Genomic DNA, 19292 nt, shown 5'->3' with positions numbered 1-19292 from the left:
TTGAATTAAGTACAAAGCCACACAATGGACTATCTGTGCTTCTCCCACCACGGGTATCGAAACCCGGTTTTTAGCGTTGTAAGTCCGCAGACATACCGCTGAGCCACTAGGGGGCAAGAAGATACGACAAATGAGTCTAGAAGTATTTGACTTTTAGTAACAACAATGTTATAAATAACAAGAAAAATTAGAAGCTAAGATTAATATTACGTTAACAATATTACCATAACCTTGTATCACAAGTAAACTGAATACGCAACCTTTCACTCGTACAAGGGCCCATCATGGCCAGGTGGGTTAAGGCGTTCGACTCGTAATCCCCTTCGCACCAAACATGCTCACCCTTTCAGCCATTGGGATGTTGTAACGTTACGGTCAATCTCATTATTCGTTGGTAAAAGAGTGAGTCAAGAACTAGCGGCGGTGGGTGGTGATGACTAGCTGCCTTCCCTCTTGTCTTACACTGCAAAATTAGGGACGGCTAGCGTAGATAGCCCTCGTGTAGCTTTGCGCGAAATAACAAAACCACTCGTACAAAATTATGTGACAAAACTTGTCACAACTATCACCTTTAAAATAACTTTTAATACTGTTGTAAAAAGTAAATAATCATTAAATATTATATAAGTAAAGAAACTAAATAAATTTTAAACTAAACAGTCTTGTCTTCCCTCTTGTCTTACACTGCAAAATTAGGGACGGCTAGTGTAGATAGCCCTCGTGTAGCTTTGCGCGAAATAACAAAACCACTCGTACAAAATTATGTGACAAAACTTGTCACAACTATCACCTTAAAATAACTTTTATAAAAAGTAAATAATCATTAAATATTATATAAGTAAAGAAACTAAATAAATTTTAAACTAAACAGTCTTGTATACCAGACAACTCATGGCCCTATTGTATGACCAAGCCGAATCAACATCTTTTCTTCTTCTTTTTTTTTTTTTTTGATAGATAAAAAGTATTAGATATATCTAACATGAATATTTTCCTCTAAAAATACTAAAGAAATTCATCAACAGCGTAACAGAAATATTATATACTTCATAAACTAACATTTTATTACACGCGCAGTCAACTGTTCAGCGGAAAAAATTTAGTCTCCATACATAAACAATAATTAGAAGTCTGAAAAGAACAGTAAAAATAATATCGACTATACGCTCAAACGTTTTAGCAGACGCGTCAACTGTGCATAAATAATACAGATTAAATATACGCAGGTTTTTAGTAGATGCGTTAATACTGCAGCAGAAATATTGTACACTACACACACAATTTTTTGTTAGAGGTGTTAAAAGTGCACCAGAACTACTGTAAACTAAATACATCAACATTTTACTACGTGTCGACAGTACAGCAAAAATACTCTAGATTACATATACCAGTACATCACTGACATGTCAAAAGCACAAGTGAAATATTGTAGAGTACGTACAAATATATTTTTTTTATATTATCAAAACAAAAACTGTAAGTGTATTATAATTAAAAGTAATAATAAATCTTTTGCGTGAAAGGGGGAAGGGCGGATGATAAGGTGCTGCCAACTGGTTTTCTTCCCTCCACTTAGTTGTTAGAATAGATTTGGTTTGGCCTTGTATGGCGCAAGTTAGATTAGGGACGGTAGCATATTAGTGCGTTAGTAGTAAGTAGATTTGTAATAACTTTTACGTACTGTACAAATAAGAGGTGTTAACTGCATTTCGAGGAACTTTTGTGTTCATAACCGGTACGTAAAATTTTTATTTTAGATTTTTTATATCTGACATCGTAAACATGGGGTGTCATATTCACCAAAAGTAAATATTGACTTTGCTCTTCAGTTCGGTTGAGTAAGTTGCTACATTACTTATTATATTTATGTTGTTATTAATATTATAAACGTAACTTCTTTTGGTGTTAATTGATAATGTGTTAACATGAAGATATAATAATTAATATTAATTATACTATAGTAATACTTAATAACACAGAAAACTTTCAGTTCTTACGCTTATTTAGAATTTATAAAATAAAGTAAGATGTAACTTATTCAAAATATACAGGGTGGCACGTAAGCTTCTACCCATCCATATATCTTATGTATCCAGGGTGTCATCAGTATTCTTGCGCTCATGTACCAACGTACTTGTCACAATACGCTTTTCAAGTGTAAATGGGCTTACATCGGCCATATTTCTCTGAAAAAAAAAAAAAAAAAAATTTATAATACATGCGTAGTTGAATATAACGTAATAACATATGGATGAGTAGGGACTTACGGGCCACCCTGTATATATATTTTTAAGAAAACACCGTAAAACGAAACGATGGATGATAATCATCCACTAGTTGTATTTACTCTGAAGCTTTAGTTTTTTTACTTCTTAGAATATGGATCTTGGGATAACAGAGGTAGTTGTCTTAAACTAAATTAGCTGAAGAAGATTAGTGAGTCAGCTTCATAATTAATTAATATTAACTTTAAGTTGGATGAAACTATTCTCTAAGAAACTAAATATCGACCTTACAGTATAGTTAATAAAAAATAATTGTTTATATTTATAAATCATATAAAGACAAGAATACATTGTTTTATCAGTTGGGTATCCTTGGTGTTTATAATATTTCATGAAACTCGGCTAGCTTAGTAAATTTATATTAGTCCAAAATAAGTATATGTAGCTACTAAAAGTTATTTACAACTTGCAAGTGGGTTAAACAAAGAAGTCCCTGATTTTTAAGTAGAACCATTTTGAACTACTGATGCCAATGAGGTACACCGAATGTGAGTAAAACCTTGACCCAAATATAAGGAAACCTCCATATTATCAACTAGACTGTACAGCTATATTTATTGAAAAGATATTAGCTGTACTATTTTCTCAAAAACCTCGCGTAGAGCAAAAGGGCAAATGTTTGCTTGATCTTGGTTTTTAGTACGAACATGAACGGCGAAAGCAGAGCGTATCGATTCATTTGACTTTGAGTGTTGAACAAGAGGTCTCAGAAAAGTTACCACAGGGATAACGGCGGCTAAACGTTCAGAGCGACGTCGCTTTTTGATCCTTCGATGTTAGCCCTTCTTGTCAGTGGTGTTCACACATTGGTGTCTGTTGTCGGTTTTTTTTGTGTTAACAATTTTTCAAATTCAAGTTAATGAAATTGAACTTTTTTTTTTTCTGGCTGGGGAGATTTACCACCTGTATTGAGCGAAGTGATGAGAAAGATTTTCTGAACACTCCCGGTTAAATCTGTTCCTAAGAGCTAGTGACCGATATATTCAAACCGAAATACTAGCCACGTTCTTCATTCACACTGTTTTTCTTCTGCACAGAGATTCTTTATAGTATTTGTAGAAATCAAAACTTTGTTATTTTCATAGATTAACTCATTTTGTTAGTGAACGTTATTCTTGTATGAGTAAAATTGTTCAGACAAAATGTATAAAATATTTTAGGGTACATCCAGCTGGTGGAAAGCAAAGATTGAACAATAACTTCAGTACATTAAATTGTTTTAAATAAAATTAATGAAATGAAACTTTCTCTGTCAATTTTTATATTTATCTTCAAAATGCATATATTCTGTATTTAATCCAGAAATAATCTTTACAGATATGAATTTATAAAGTAGTATATATTCCTGCTTTAGGTTTCTGTCTTGGGAAATGCTGGCTGGTTTATTAGGAAGAAATAATATGTCTTTAACAAAGGTAAAATATTGAGGACTTGATGTGTTTTACATATAAGGTTGTTTGGAGGCTGATATAATCTAAGTTGTTAAACTACACATATAATTCTGCCATGAAGTAGTTAATGCTAAAAAGCATGTTGTCTGACACGTTTTTACATGACAAATTTACTTTTGTTTGACATAGTATGGTGATTGATAACAGCATTTTTGAACACAGTGAATGATTAGCAGAATCAAGTTTCATTACACAAAAAAACATGTTTGCTCTGAATTAGAAAATTTAAATTTGATTTTCAATACTGCATTGTTTTTTGGAATTAAAGATATACATTAAGAAATCCAGTGGTGGAACAAGACATAAGCAAAGAATTGCTTAGGGCCTCAGTTCATGGGGAATTGTTTTGTTGCTTTGGTTTTTGCCTATTTTAAAAACATTCTTGTGACCAACTGTGGCTCCAGATTTGGAATGGAATTTTTCTGTAAGTATCAGTCATAAATTAGAAAAAAAGACTTGTTTAATTTCATAATTTTCTGTGAAAAATGTGCCTGAGACAATACTTGTATTAAAAGTTTCAATCAAGGTAAAGTACCTTTTATATATTTTATTATCACTTACCCCAAAAATCTGTTCATATCATTTGACATGTAATTTGTAACAAGTGTATATGTTATGTTTGGTTTACAGTAATAATGCAATTCGTACTTTATAGAGGAGTGGGTGAAGAGAACCCCATAATATTGCTACTTAGTGGCTGACCAACAAAAAAATTTTTTTTTTTTTAATTACAGAAGAATGTTGTTGGTGATAAACTACTGAAAAATGAAGGCATACATATAAACATTATTCCTGTCCTCTTTTAACCAGTAAAAACCAAATAGAACACAGTATTTTATCACATTATCAGACTGCATTGTTTGTCTAATGTGTATACAGTGGTATATAGCAAACCAACCTATTGCAAGATAAGCATTAGTATCTGTAAGATAATGAGGGCATATTTGATACTTACTTTAGTAAAAACAAACATTGCATGAAGTTGTTAAATTTACTAAACTAATAGATTTTAGATTAAACTTAGCACTGTAGTTATCTTCATTTGTGGTTCTATATTTCAGTCATATAAAGTAAACTTTGAATAAAAAATTAAAATAATTAGTAACACTGGAGGTAACTATAATCATTAATTAACTAGAACAAAGCCTAAGTTACAACATTAAAGCTAAAGTCAGTTGCTTAAAACAAACAAAAATATCTGGTAGCCCTTATAATTTAATGTGAAAATATTTGATTAGAATAAACAAACATATCTGCTTTGTTTATCACTGTTATGTTCAGTAGCTCATCCTAAACTTGTTTATAATGAGATTAAACCCAAATCTTTAAGGTGAATTCTCTAATGTTGTAGTTTGCAACCTGTTGAATTCAGAAACTTGTATAAGAATATGGCAAATGCTAAGGTACTATTTTATCTTCCTGTGTCATCTTCTAGTGACTCTATATTTAAAGTACATGAATTTGTAAGTTGTGTTTACTTACTTTCCAAACTAGAGAAGCACATCTCTTGTTCTTGTAGTGAAGGAAATATCTAAACTTTGATCCACTAACTACTAAAGTGTAATGGAACAAATTCTGTTAATGTATTAAAACAGCTTCATACACAAAAATGCATACAAATTTTTCAACAATTGTGACCTTATTCTTTTTTCCTTAGTACAGACTTTCTCTTTTGCAGTATGCCACAGCTTGCCTCTTATCCTGAAGAAGGCATCTTCCATTACTTAGCCTCTTTCTTGATGTTCATTAAACCTACCTAGTAATGTGTGATAACAAGAAAACCCACTTCTAGAGAAAATTGTATATATAAAAACTCTCCTCTACAGGGACTTATGAGCCACCCTGTATATTTTGTTGTCATGAACCAGGATCCAAAATGTTGTTGTCCTTTGAACTGTATTAATTGCTGTCAACTTATGAATTTTCAACTGTTGCTGTTTGTAATGTACTAGAATAGAAATGTATATCAGTGTTATCTTTTTGCTATTATTCCAACTATTCAGTAATCAAAAGTATGATTAAATGTCAAAAAAAAAAAAAATTGGTTGGAAGTAGTGTTCATGGTTATTCTCAGTTAATTCAAATTTAGCTTAACAAATCAATGTCATGACCTACTAAGACAATTGACTTCTGATTACTATTTTCAAGGAATTAGAATATTGTCATTGTGTTTATTTTTAAGCACAAAGCTTCACATGGAATATCTGTACTCTGCCTAACACTAATATCAAAACTCAGATTTTATTTAAAAAAAAAAGGTTTAGCTTTCTTTTGAAAATAACTTATTAATTGCATACAATTAATTAATGAGCCCATAGTTAATTAATAACCAAAATTTGAGCAGTTGCTTAGGTGCACTTGAAATAATACTACAGACTTGGAGCATTGTTTATATATTTGGTATGCTGAATTAATATCTAACCATTTATTTAAAAAAGTCTTTAAAGCAGTTTTAATAATATTGTGATAATAAAGGACATGTTAAATAATCATTTATTCATGTAGATAATTTTTAACAAAACCCTGTTCACTTTGAGGGGAACAATACGGTTACTAACAACAGTTCCTGAGCCATCAAAAACACCTGGCAGAGTTTGTGATGGATATAATTTTGGTAAGTTGAAGATTCAGGAATATCTTTTACAAAACCAACAGCAATTAATGACCTTTAAACTTTACTAGTAGAGGTACAATCTGTTAAAGTGAAGTGACAGTAGTTGTGCATTAACTGTACATTTCATCCCAATTAGAATCACTTTGTAATGGATAAAAATTTCAACTCCATTTGTGTACTTTAAAACCTGTTATTTGATTGTAATGTTCTAGATGATTCTGTAACTTACTGTGAGTAAAGCATAGGTATAGTTTTGTGAATGTCATGTATTGTTATAAAAATTCTAAACCAAATATTAATTAACTTTGTGTTTGTTTTCTTCATGTGTTGAGGGGATCTCTTTTTGATAACAAAACCTTGAAGGTGGATTCCTGTATGTTGTTAGGAGTCCTCTTTTTGATAACAAAACCCTGAAGGTGGATTCCTGTATGTTGTTAGGAGTCCTCTTTTTGATAACAAAACCCTCAAGGTGGATTCCTGTACATGGTGAGGAGACCTCTTTTTGATAATTAAACCTTCAAGGTGGATTCCTGTATGTTTTTAGGAGACCTCTTTTTGATAACAAAACCCTCAAGGTGGATTCCTGTATGTTGTTAGGAGTCCTCTTTTTGATAACAAAACCCTCAAGGTGGATTCCTGTACATGGTGAGGAGACCTCTTTTTGATAATTAAACCTTCAAGGTGGATTCCTGTATGTTTTTAAGAGACCTCTTTTTGATAATTAAACCTTCAAGGTGGATTCCTGTATGTTTTTAGGAGACCTCTTTTTGATAATAAAACCTGCAAGATGGATTCCTGTATGTGGTGATGGGACATCTTTGATAATAAAACCTGCAAGATGGATTCCTGTATGTTGTTAGGAGACCTCTTTTTTTATAATAAAACCTGCAAGATGGATTTCTGATGTTGTTAGGAGACCTCCCAGAGAATATTCTGTATTTTCAGTTTCCCACCTCTGAGATCTGAACAAAAAACCCACATGTTTTCCATATGTCATGACCTGTGAAGGGGACGATGGTGGTAGTTGAGAGTGGTATTTGGAGTACTGCAGTACACTACTTTGGCCTTGAATTCCTACAGACATGCACCCTTGGGATGCCCCTGCCCCACCTTGTTTGGTACAGATAGCCAAGTTGCTGTGCTCCTTAAAATGGCAAACAAGCAACTTTGATGACAAATATAGAAATATTATCTTTGAACCAATATCTTATTACTTGTTATATCAGAGAGATTGTACATAATAAACACACAAAGTATATGAAATATGTGTAGTGGTTTTTTTGTTACTTCTCTAGCTGTAATTGTTATTCTGTAGGATTATACTGTATGTGTATGTACTGTATGATATCTGTGGGTTAATAATAGCCATACGTTGGTGTATATTTTGATTTTACTGTAAATACATATATGTTTGCAATATCTGTTTCAGCTGGGTTTGTGTAATTATTTGTAAGATATGTCTGAACTTGTATGCATATTTTTGGACTCATGATCTTTTGCCAAATGTTTGAGCATATATTTATTTAATTATGATTATACGTTTAATTATACTACCTGTAGTCTGGGGGTTTTCTGCTATTTGAGTAGCTGTGGATGTAATTTAATAATATGAGTTTGAATGTGCTATTTCTGAGTTAATGGAGTTGTGTTTCTTGTCTAAACATATCTTATTTTCACAGCATTATGTCTATTTGTAAATAAATGATCAGACAATTGTTCACTGTGCAGTAAGTTTTTTACTGGAGAGGTTATATCTGTAAACAAAAATACATGTTACTTTTACTTTTCAGAATCCACCCATATCTTAATATTACATAATTATCTTTTCAATAACTTTGTTAAATAACATGATGTTGTGCCTTAATTTTACTTTCAACTGTAGAACTCACTGCTGAACAGAAGGAATACCAAGCTCTTGCCAGGAAATTTGCCAGAGAAGAGATAATTCCTGTTGCTCGTTACCATGACGAAACTGGAGAAGTGAGAGAAACTTTATCTTTAACATTTGGTAGAAGATTTACAAAAATACAGAATAATGTAGTTTCCAGGGCTTACCCTGAACTAAATTTTCCTGTAGCCAGGCTATTAGCCAAATGATTGTTTTGGTAGCCAATTTTAGCCAGTGTTTTAGCCAGATAGGTTTGATCTGTATCCAACCCTCCAACCAGTCACATACAATAAGACAGTCAAAGAATAAATGACAACCAAGTTCTTATCATACATTTTATTTCAATGAATTTATCATTTATCAAATTTATTATAAAACAACAGTTTCACAGTTACAAAGTTCAATGTTTTTCACTCAAACATCACCAAACTAAACTTGGCAAGTTTCAGAAACATTCATGCTGAAAATCTGAACACAAATTCATGACAAAATAAGAAATATATCCATGCCTTGAAGCATGTCATTTAGTTGTGCCTTTGTTTCAATGATTACATTAGAATATGTCTGTTCTTTTTTGTACTCCAGATCTTAAAGGCACATTTAAAATCAAAATTTCCAGTGTTTGGACCATCTGTTGACAGACACATGATATTTTCCAGGTTTCTAGTTTTCATTGAATTCCTCAGACACGTTTTTATCAAATTCTGCTTACTAAAACCTCTCACAATCAGCTGTTGAAACTGGAGCTACCAGCAGTCTCTCTGCCAGTTCTACACTTGCAGGAAAGGACTCTCTGTATTTTACTGTAGAAACTTTTAATGTCTGTTACAGACTTGCTTCCACTTTCAAAAGTAGATCTAGCAAATTTTGAAAATGATTTCAATTCTTGTTTTGTTCCCTCATGGCCAAAGATTGACAAATAATCATTGATGGTGTCAATGTCTGTGTCTTTGAGTAGTGGGTTGAAGAAATCTGTGAGGGAAGTCAAAATATCTGCATCATCATTATCTGAAAACCTGTCATTCAGGCTTCTTATATTTTCTGTGAACTTATCACAGATGTTTTCTGCCTCAGACCTTTGAACTGCACTGTCTCTTATGGTATGCCCACCAAACTGAAAAGTGTACAGTCCATCTGAATCTAACTGAGGCTCAGCTGGCACCTCGTTCAGAAATTTTGACAGCATTTCACCAGATTTCAGTGATGTTGAGAAAACCCACTTGTAGAGAAATATTTTACATGGAAGAGAGAACAACGTTTCGACCTTTGAAACGTTGTTCACTCTTCTATGTAAAATATTTTCTCAACCCAAACGAGCCGTTTTTGCATATATATTTCACCAGATTTGTTTTGTTTCATATCCTCCAGACACTCAATAGTTGAAGCAAGCAGTGGGTGAACTTCAGAGAAATTAAGATATTTCCTCTGAAATGTTTTTGACAAAATGGCTTCAAACAATCAGCCAAGTAATGTGACACATACAGAAATTTGAATGAAGTGATGGGTTTATACAAGCTAAGAGCTTTACCAGAGGTCTCTTCCATGAATACAGACACAAGGCTGGAGTAGTTGGAAAACAGTGCATCTACTGCACCTTCAGAACTTAACCACCTGGTGTGAAAGATCTCTTTAAACCTCTTTTCTTCTACATTGATAATGTTCTGCACTACAGTCAAAGTTGTCATATTAATGTTCTGCACTGCAGTCAAAGTTGTCATATTAATGTTCTGCACTGCAGTCAAAGTTGTCATATTAATGTTCTGCACTGCAGTCAAAGTTGATAATGCTCTGCACTGCAGTCAAAGTTGCCATATTTTTTGGCGAGTACTTAACAAACTTAAAGATGGAATTTATAATATCCTGGTACTTGACAAGATATGGTATGCTGTCAGCTCCTGTGGCACAACTCAAAGCTAGTGTGTGTGCAATACAGTGTGTGGCTAGGACACCTGGTACAAATTGATTTGGTCTAGTAACTACCCTAGACTTTGACCCAACCATCACAGCAGCACCATCAGAGCTGACACAACATAAATTTTTCACTTCAATACCCTTCTCTGATAACATACTAATGACTTTTGTAAAAATGTTCTCAGCATTAGCTTTGTAAAGTTCACAGATTCCAAGGAAATAGGTCTGTGGTGTCACTATACCGAACTGATCCATCTCTAGTACACGGATGTAGCTGACAAGGTTCTGCTTTACTGAAATGTCTGTACTTTCATCAATCATGATGCTGAATTTTCCATTTGTGGCTATAATAAATAATTTGTGAGATTAGTAATTGTGGAACATGAATACGTAAATCAGTAACTATAACAAATTTTTCATTAAGAACAACAAATAAAATCCACTTGCGACAAGAACAGAAAAACTGTATTGTATACATAATAACTTACCTGCATCATACGTAGTCTGTTTAGATCTGGAATTAGGGAACTTGGTAGGTCATGCTTTGCTGCAAAGTAAACATTGTGCACTGCAGCTATGATGACACTCACTTTTGTTTGTGGCGGAGACTGTGGCCTTAGTTATCACTGTAGACAGCTTGGATGCCTCCATTGCATCTCTGTGGTCTGAAATACATGATAAAAAAATGAATTACCTCATGCATCACAACATCTTTTTAATGTAATTACACTGCTAAAGTATTAGGAAATAAATTTACATGGGCATATTTTTTTTATTATATTTAATAATTTTATAAGTTTAACTATCCAAATAAGTCTCAACATTTACTTAGTCAATAAATACTTTTTGTTTTCTGATGCTTGGTTAGGTTGTCTTTTTTCATCACTGCTCAACCAGTTGTGAAAGTGTTTGAGTTCTGTACTTTAATGCACAATGTGCAAAACATTTGCTTTCTAGAGGCTTCATATTTGAGCCAGTTAAATTCATTCAAGCATTTTTCTTGGAATGATCGTGAACTGTCAGTTTCAGGTTTGGATTTTTTTAATGGAGGCATTAGAAAACTTTCACTGTCTAAGGGGCATTTGGCTTGCGAAGAAGCCATTCTGAGATCTGATGAATTTGCTGCATATTGGCTCAATTTATAGAGAATCTTTCCACTAATTAACATTTAGTTTTTTACAAGTATGTATTTATTATGGTACTAATTCAGTAACCACTTTTAATTAAACTTACCGGCCAAGCCATGCGCCATTAGATAATGTAATTACAGGTGTGAAAGCCATCACAATCTTCATGGTCATCCTTTAAATATAGCGCCACTAGTCAACCACATATAACTGAGTTATTCGTGTCAAGCCATTAGGTCACTGTTGATTGAACAATTTTTTACACGTTTGTCAACCATGACCTTGCATGAATGCAGACAGGTTATTGATCTGGTTACCGCATACTTGCATTAAAAAAACGTTGATGCAGTGAACCAGTGTAGCATTTTGTAAACAAACAGTGTTTTGCTGGTGTATTTGCCAATTAAAGTTTTTCTTTGCCAAAAAACAAAAATAATAGCCATTGGCAAATATGGCAAGTGACAGCATTAGCCCTGAGTTTCTATTTTGGAGCTATATATGTTTTTGTACATGTATCGATCTTTGAGTGTAGGTATATTTTTGAGTAATTTTTTCTTCATAAGAGAAATACAAATAACTTTGAATTGTTATATAAAGTTTTTTTAAAACTTAAGTGGAAGAAGTAAGAAGTTTAATTTTTAAAGCTTCTATGAGAGTTTTATATTTTTGGTTAACAAGCCTATGTGTACACACTATATATTTTCACTGTTTATGAAGTATTTATATGTAATGTTTTAATCTATTTTATTATGAAAATATTATATAATTTTATGGAATGACTCTAATGTAAATTACACGTTTACCCTGTTTGTACATATACTTCTCTTAAGAAAACAAAGTTACATGAATGGCACAATGCTTGCAGTTATTTAAATAAAAATTGGCCTTTGACACCTTTGCCTTGACACAAGGCAGAAAGTGATATGTTTGGTCACATGCACTGTATGTTTTTATAGTTTCTCAACTGGTGGTGTGATTATTATAACACAAGCATAAAACTTTGTTGTTTCTATTTAACAGAGTATTAACTGAATATTCCAGTACAGCATTTTTTTCTGAAAATAATTTTTAAATATACATGTGTTTATAGATATATTCAAAATTCTAACCCTGTATAACTGTACTGTGATGTACATTAATTAACAAAAGTAACTTAGTTTAATACATTAACTTTATATATTAGTTAATAAAAAAGTAATATTTTATATTAAATGTCACTTGTTATATTTCTTTCTCTTATCTACAAAAGTTTTGCTCTGACTATTCTTATGTGCTTTGGAGAATTAATGTATTACATGTGTGACAATGTGACTGCACTGTGCACAGTTAGTCAAATAAAGGTATAGTATTTACTTTATTTAATAGACTGAGAAAGGTGTTTAATAATTGTTTAGTTTTGTTGTTGTTGTAGACAGAGTAACTCAGTACAGCCTAGTAGCTATATAGTATAGGCAGGTAAACTGAGCCTACAACATCAAATAATTGTATAGTAATTATCTAGTTACATAGAACAAGAAAGGGGACCTGATAATTGTTTAGTTCTGTTGTTGTTACAGGCAGAGCATTTTATTATGGTCTGATAGCCACATGGATATGTTTATGACCAAATAAATTATCTGAAAACTGTTATAGGCAAACAAGCCTAATATAATATCTAATGTCTATTGAGTTATATTTGTGTTACAGACTATACATTATGTGATAACTGTTTAGGTCTTTTGTGGGCAGAAAATTATATATAATCTGACAGTTTGTGAATTAAGATTTTTGAATATATTTGTTATGTTCTTCTGTTCTCTGCATTCAAGGGTTTGTTACCTTTGTTTTTCTACTGAGATTTTTTTACTTATTCTGTTGGATGAAAATGGATTTAAATGAATGATGGATTACCTCTTTGGATTGCTCTTCCTTATTTCTGAAATGTATTTAAGTATCAAGACATAGTTCATTCTTCTATGTCACTTAGCACCAGATGTGTGTTAGAATGTATTATTTTCCAATGGTAGTGCTGTATCAGAACTATGAAGATACACTCTAAGGATGCCATAAGTGCTATAATGTGAGATTGGTTTATAGTTTAGATTCTATTCAAAAACAAGAATATTTGATTTCTTGGTAGAATCTATTATTGTATGGCATAAGTACATTTTAAAAACATGTTTTAAAATAAAACTTTCATAATAAAGATTTAAAATAAGGATGGATAATCTCTGAATTTTGCTAATAACTTTATAAAATTTATGTAATGCATAACAAATAAGATTATGGTGTTATTTGTATTTTTCAAAATCTCTTGTAAGAGAGTAATGATAATTGTTTTCTTGATTTAGTATCCAATGGAAATAATGAAAAAAGCATGGAAATTAGGCCTGATGAATCATGGAATTCCAGAAAAATATGGTATATATGATCATATCATTATAAGTGATGTTGCTTAACTCTTTATAAATACTAATACCCAATTTAATATGTATGATAAAATGTATTTAAGAATCCATTGTCATCATCATTAGGGTGATATTCTGAAATGTTTACTTTAAATTGGTTATTGAATTATTTGTTTTCAGTTCTTTGTATAGATATTAAATTTTACTAATATTTTCATTAAATTTTTCAAGTGCAATTATTATGAAACTTGAAATTTCATTTTCACGTGTACTTTAAAATAGGTGTAATTTACAGACAACAATACATTTGTTGGTCCACTAAACTAAACTTCAAAGTGTAAATAAATCATTCAAACTCAGCTGTGTCATTTAAATATTCATGAAGCTTTTTATTAAACTCACTTAACTGCATTAATCACATTTAAAGACAACCCATTCTGAAGGCCTACTACCCTGTTAGAAAAATAACATTTTTTTAGTGAAAGATGACTCCTACCTTGCCAAAATTCATACTCCCATCCTCTAGTCCTACATTTCTCACCATGAAGTATGTAAAAGGAAGGTGTGCCAACAGTGTCGATCTTTAAACACGTCAGTTGGGCCCCTCTAACACATCATGTGTTGTTTTGTTTTCCAAGAGAAAGTAAATAGAGAGATTTTAACCCAAAGTATTACCATGATAGTAGTCCTCACCTTTCCAACAGTTCAGTTTTATTCCTAAGGGTTAAGGAGACCAAAACTGAATACAGTACCCCAACTTAGCCCAATTAATGACCTGTACAATTAAATGACAACCTTATTGACTTATATTTAATGTTTTTGTAAATTTTGTGAAGGTATTTGAATATTTACTTTTATGAATATAATCATAGGTGGTGCTGAGCTGTCTCTTCTTGGTGGTTGCCTTATAACAGAAGAATTGGCATATGGCTGTACAGGGATCTTAACAGCAATGGAAGGAAATAATTTGGGTGTACGTTTGATACTGTTCATGAAGAGTAACTTGATGGTTTTGAACATATATTTACATTTATATTACCACTAAAGTATGTTTATTTACATGTATATTACTGCTAAAGTATGTTTGTTTGTGTTTATATTACCACTTAAGTATGTTAATGAAATGGATTAAATTGTATGTGTTCTTTAAATGGTATTTTTATCTGTACATTGGTAATGAATCATATGAACTGACAGATTTGATCATATGTGCTGAAATTGGCACTATTAATATGCAGTATGATTTTGTACCACACGGGCGTAGATCCTGGAGGGATGGGGGATACATCCCCCTTCATTTTAGGTGGGGGGTATGGTGCATTCAATCATCGCCCTACCATTTGGTCTGTTGAATTGTTTTATTGCATCACAGGCCTACAAATTGTGTGTTTGTTTTTGTGATTCTTGTGTTCTTACCAATCGAATTACATAATTAGGCCTAGATGTAGGATTTTTCAGTAGCCGAAATGTACATCTTTAATATAGGCGTGCTTCTAAGCTTTTCGATCTAAGTTATAGTTCGTAACTTCGTAAGTATCAGTCAGTAAGCCTAAGTATACATCTAAGTATCGTGGCAACAAGTTTACTCTGTGACTGCATGTTTACAGCTTTCAGGTTCAGAGATTACCAATTTGCAAATTGAACAGTCCACATAAGTGGTTGCAAAAATCAAACCCCCATCGGGTGTAAAATATCTACGCCCCTGGTGCCACACATATTGATAGTGAATTACTAGGGTTAGTTGTATAAACATAACTTTTTATTAAAATAAGCTATCAATCTGCAGGTAGATGTATCAGTATTCTAAGTAACTCATGGTTACACTACTGTTAGCTTGGGGTGCAAATTATAAAATTCAATAATTTTATTGACTGATTTATTAAGAGTAGTAAAGAAAGGTTCTAAGATCTGCTATGGAGAAAACAAAATCTAGCAATATTCACTCAAGACATATGTTTATATCATTAGTAGAAGCTCTGTCTGTTTTCACCATTCTGATTTCTAATATAACGGAATTGTACCACTCTTTCTCTAAGACAGATAACCTTAAATTGGTACTTCAGCTGTTATCCAATCAGAGTTGAGTTTAATCCTATAATGACAATGTTACTTGGAAAAGCCTTTTCAATGAAATTACTTCACTATCAATGTATTTTAATGAAATTACCAAGTATGCTACAATTAAAGTTGTATATTATTTATGATTTTACTCCTTTATTTCAAATGAAACCTCTAAAATATTATTTAAAATTCAAGTTTTATCACATTTAAACCTTAAGAACCGATATATAAGGAATTTGGTGTATAATGTATCTGATTCCATGCTATTGTTCAAAGTACAGTATATTATCTCCTCCCACAAAAATCTTTCACAATTTATACTGCTATCTGTTGGCATAAAGTTTCTCTTGACACTCCCACTTATCTGTGTATACTAAGATGCAAATGACCATGCAGCAACTCTCCACCAATGGGAATGCAACACTACCCCTATTGTAACTTGTGCTTTATCTAATCTTGCAGCTGTTAACCAGTCTTGATTGGCAGTCTTATTCAATAAATTATTTTACCTTACTAATGTTTCAAACTTAATTACATTGTTTCTATACTGTTTTCATTCTCTTTTTGTAGAGAGCTACAAATTATTTTATTTGTCTTCTTTCCTTATTCAGTTTTTTCATTTGTGCATCCACAGCTTCAGGGGGTTACAACTTCAACTGCTGCAGTGGGATTGTCAACTGGGTCAAAACTGCTGTTTTCAGCCTATGAAATGACATTTCTAATCTACTGTGAGTTGACCAGTTTCGTGCAAGAATCGGAAGATATTGATAATTGTCCAATCACAGTTTTCAATAATTGGAAAGTTTTTAACTTGCAGCCTTTTTCCCTTTCCTGTTTATGCCTCTCAGTCATGTGCCATTTTAGGGGATTTGCCAAGACCTCTATTCCCTTTAGTGGATTTGATTTATTCAGGGATGTTCTAATTTTTGTTTCATAAATTTCACCCCTGCCCTTCTTGAGGACTAGCCATGGGGCGTTGTTTTAGTATTTTCTCTTTTCTGGATATTAAAGTTCATGCAAGTTAATTTGGGGAGCACGTACATTTGGGAGTTGTCTACACCATGTTTCAGTCCTTCCTCTTCCAAAGGTAATGTCGAGTGGTCTGTGTTAGTGTAGAGAAAATTGTCATAGTGATGCCTGACAATTCTATGGTGGTATCTTGTGTTTCCCATCATGGGAGAACTTGGTCTAGAGCTCCTTGTTTACAAACCTGGGATCTCCTTTCTTAGGACCACTCCTGTCATATCACTCTGCTAACTTGCTTTGTTCCACAGGTGATGACTATGGTAGCAAATCAATTGTCTAAATTCAAAAAAGATTCTCTCAACAGAACAGATGCTGAATTGTAAGTTTTACTGTTGGATTTGCTTTTATTTTGAAACATGGATGGTTTAGAAATTGGCCATTCATTAAAACACCCAACTACTGGCAAAATGGTCTTTGACCTCCCCTTTGAGAGCCCAGAACAAGCAATATGGAGCAATTTTGTATTTATTTTGTCAGTATAACCACAGATAAATCCTGTGAAAGTTAATGATCAGAGAAATACTAATTAGATGAAACAATAGGAAGAATTTATCCCTTTCTGTGGTGGACAGTGTCTTAGGAAAGAACCACTTTGAGGACACAAGTAGAATGATAAAGTGTCCTGTGGACAATCAGGACAAACCATTCCATCCACACTGTATGACTTGTGGTCATATACCATACTCAAACCACTGGTGTAGATGCTGTGATGCCTTTCTTACAGTGGACTTTATGTATAATTCTGAATGTTGTCAGGTGGTGGATGTAGCACTGTGCCACGTATTGCAGTTGGTCTCTCCAACTGAGGCACCTACCTAACCATTTGTTAGATGTCAGTTCCTTGGGATCAAATGTTGGTTGGAACCAGAACAGCCACAAGTCTCCACATGTGTTTGGATTGTACCCTTCTACTGTGAACTGGAAAATAAATTCCCAATGTTCCCAGGTTTTGGACTGGCATTGCAACCTCAAATAGTAGTCTCTCCCTACTTTTTGTTGGAAGTCAGTTCCTGATGAATCTGGTGTTGGTTGTATCTGAATGAGACATGAATTTATGGATGTATAAGGCTGAGTACCCTCTCTCCTCCCATGTACTGAATGAAAAATTTTCAGTGCTGCCAGGTTTTGGACTGGAAAGGAACACTCATCTGGGCTCTTTACCTTCCTGCAGTCTGCTGGATGCTGATTCTCATTGAATCTGATGTTGGAGAGGTAAACACATAGAGGTTGGTTCTTGATACAGAAGTTACTCTTGTTGCCAGTACCTGTTTTTGAGATGAAAGGCAGATGACCACCTTTATACCATGTACCTGATGTTGCCAATTGTTGATTAAGATCAAACTCACATTTACAGTCTTTTGTGCCCTAGCCAATCTACACTAGGGGATTCCATTATTTCTGTAATTTTTTTTGTTTGGGTCATTTTATGTTTCTGCCAATTTTGGCAACACATGTAGAATATACGTGTTGTGATCTTCCTTGGGTATTGTGTTTTTCTTCCTTTTCCCACCCAGTGTATTTCCTATGGGCACTTCTTAAAAGTGGATAAACTTCTTACCTGTTGTACACAGGTTCATTGTGTAATTCTAACTTTTTACAAGAAGAGATAAGATATAATGGAAGTTAACATTTTTCTAAACTGGAAATTTATTTCAAATAGATACTTGCATTTCTCACATCTACCATCTATCCTTTCAACTTCTAGTGTGGTTTGTGTGATCTGACTAATTTGGAAATGATCAACACCTGCAAAATTAAAGAGGGGACTAATAATGTATTGTCATAATCCTGTTGGTGGAATTAGCTGCATAATCCTTTGAATGTTAGTATGTAAAAGTAATTGACAGTATATAGGCTAGTACTGAGTAAATGTTTGCACTTTAATTTGATAAAAAATTGTCAGATAAGTATCTGTCAGAAATACATTTTAATTTTAGGAAAATGTTAACTTAGCCAGTAATTCAAGTACATTCTGAGAATTTGTCCCTTAGGAAACCACTGAAATAATTCTTCAGTTCAAGATAAATCGTGTCCATTTGCAAAATGGAACTTGTGTTACTAAGTGAAAGTTTTAACATGAATGACATATTTATATAATGAATAGAAAGAGGAGATTTCATGTTATATCTTGTAATGAGGGCAGGAAAGTTACTTAATGTATGCATTTTATTAAGGAAATCAAAATTAGTCTTTGTCTCCTCAGTGTGGATTCCACATTTTGCTGTTCTCATAGAAATTGATCCTGTTGTCGTCTGTAACCTATCGATAGACAACTGCATGGCAGCAATGACTAATCGTATGATCTAGGCAGCTGCTTCATGTATTCCTAAAACTTTGACATATTTCCCATGTTATTTTCATCTGTGGTGGAATCATACCTGCCACATGTCATGGAAGGCTCAAACATGGGCCTGGGATACCTTTTGTAGGTATCCCAGACTTTCAAACCTCATTGCTCTTCTGCCCATGTACATGTTCAGTGGGTAAGATGTCAAAGCCAGACGGAATCGTGGATTAAATTCACAACCAGCATCTCTTCTAC

The 19292-nt window shown here is 33.0% G+C and overlaps 1 protein-coding gene across 8 annotated transcripts in view; it reads left to right on the top strand.

The window, feature by feature from the left end:
• Positions 1-1380: 1380 nt before the first annotated feature.
• Positions 1381-19292, top strand: part of LOC143252854 (medium-chain specific acyl-CoA dehydrogenase, mitochondrial-like) — a 60139-nt gene continuing 42227 nt past the window's right edge. The window contains exons 1-6 of one of the 8 annotated variants that reach the window (XM_076505633.1): positions 1381-1433; positions 3640-3700; positions 6242-6350; positions 8233-8330; positions 13607-13676; positions 14536-14636. In XM_076505633.1, coding sequence (XP_076361748.1) covers positions 3656-3700; positions 6242-6350; positions 8233-8330; positions 13607-13676; positions 14536-14636 — 423 coding nt within the window. In that variant the 5' untranslated portion in view covers positions 1381-1433; positions 3640-3655. Of the gene's footprint in view, positions 1736-1768; positions 1839-2870; positions 3341-3639; positions 3701-6241; positions 6351-8232; positions 8331-13606; positions 13677-14535; positions 14637-19292 lie in introns of those variants that run through there. The other 7 variants (XM_076505629.1, XM_076505634.1, XM_076505632.1 and 4 more) reach the window with 7 other exon arrangements.

The sequence above is a fragment of the Tachypleus tridentatus genome, chromosome 6 (genome assembly GCF_004210375.1).
Source record: "Tachypleus tridentatus isolate NWPU-2018 chromosome 6, ASM421037v1, whole genome shotgun sequence".
NCBI classification, from domain to species: domain Eukaryota; kingdom Metazoa; phylum Arthropoda; class Merostomata; order Xiphosura; family Limulidae; genus Tachypleus; species Tachypleus tridentatus.
The sequence above is the reverse complement of the archived record's forward strand: the minus strand, read 5'-3'. Positions and strand labels throughout refer to the sequence as shown.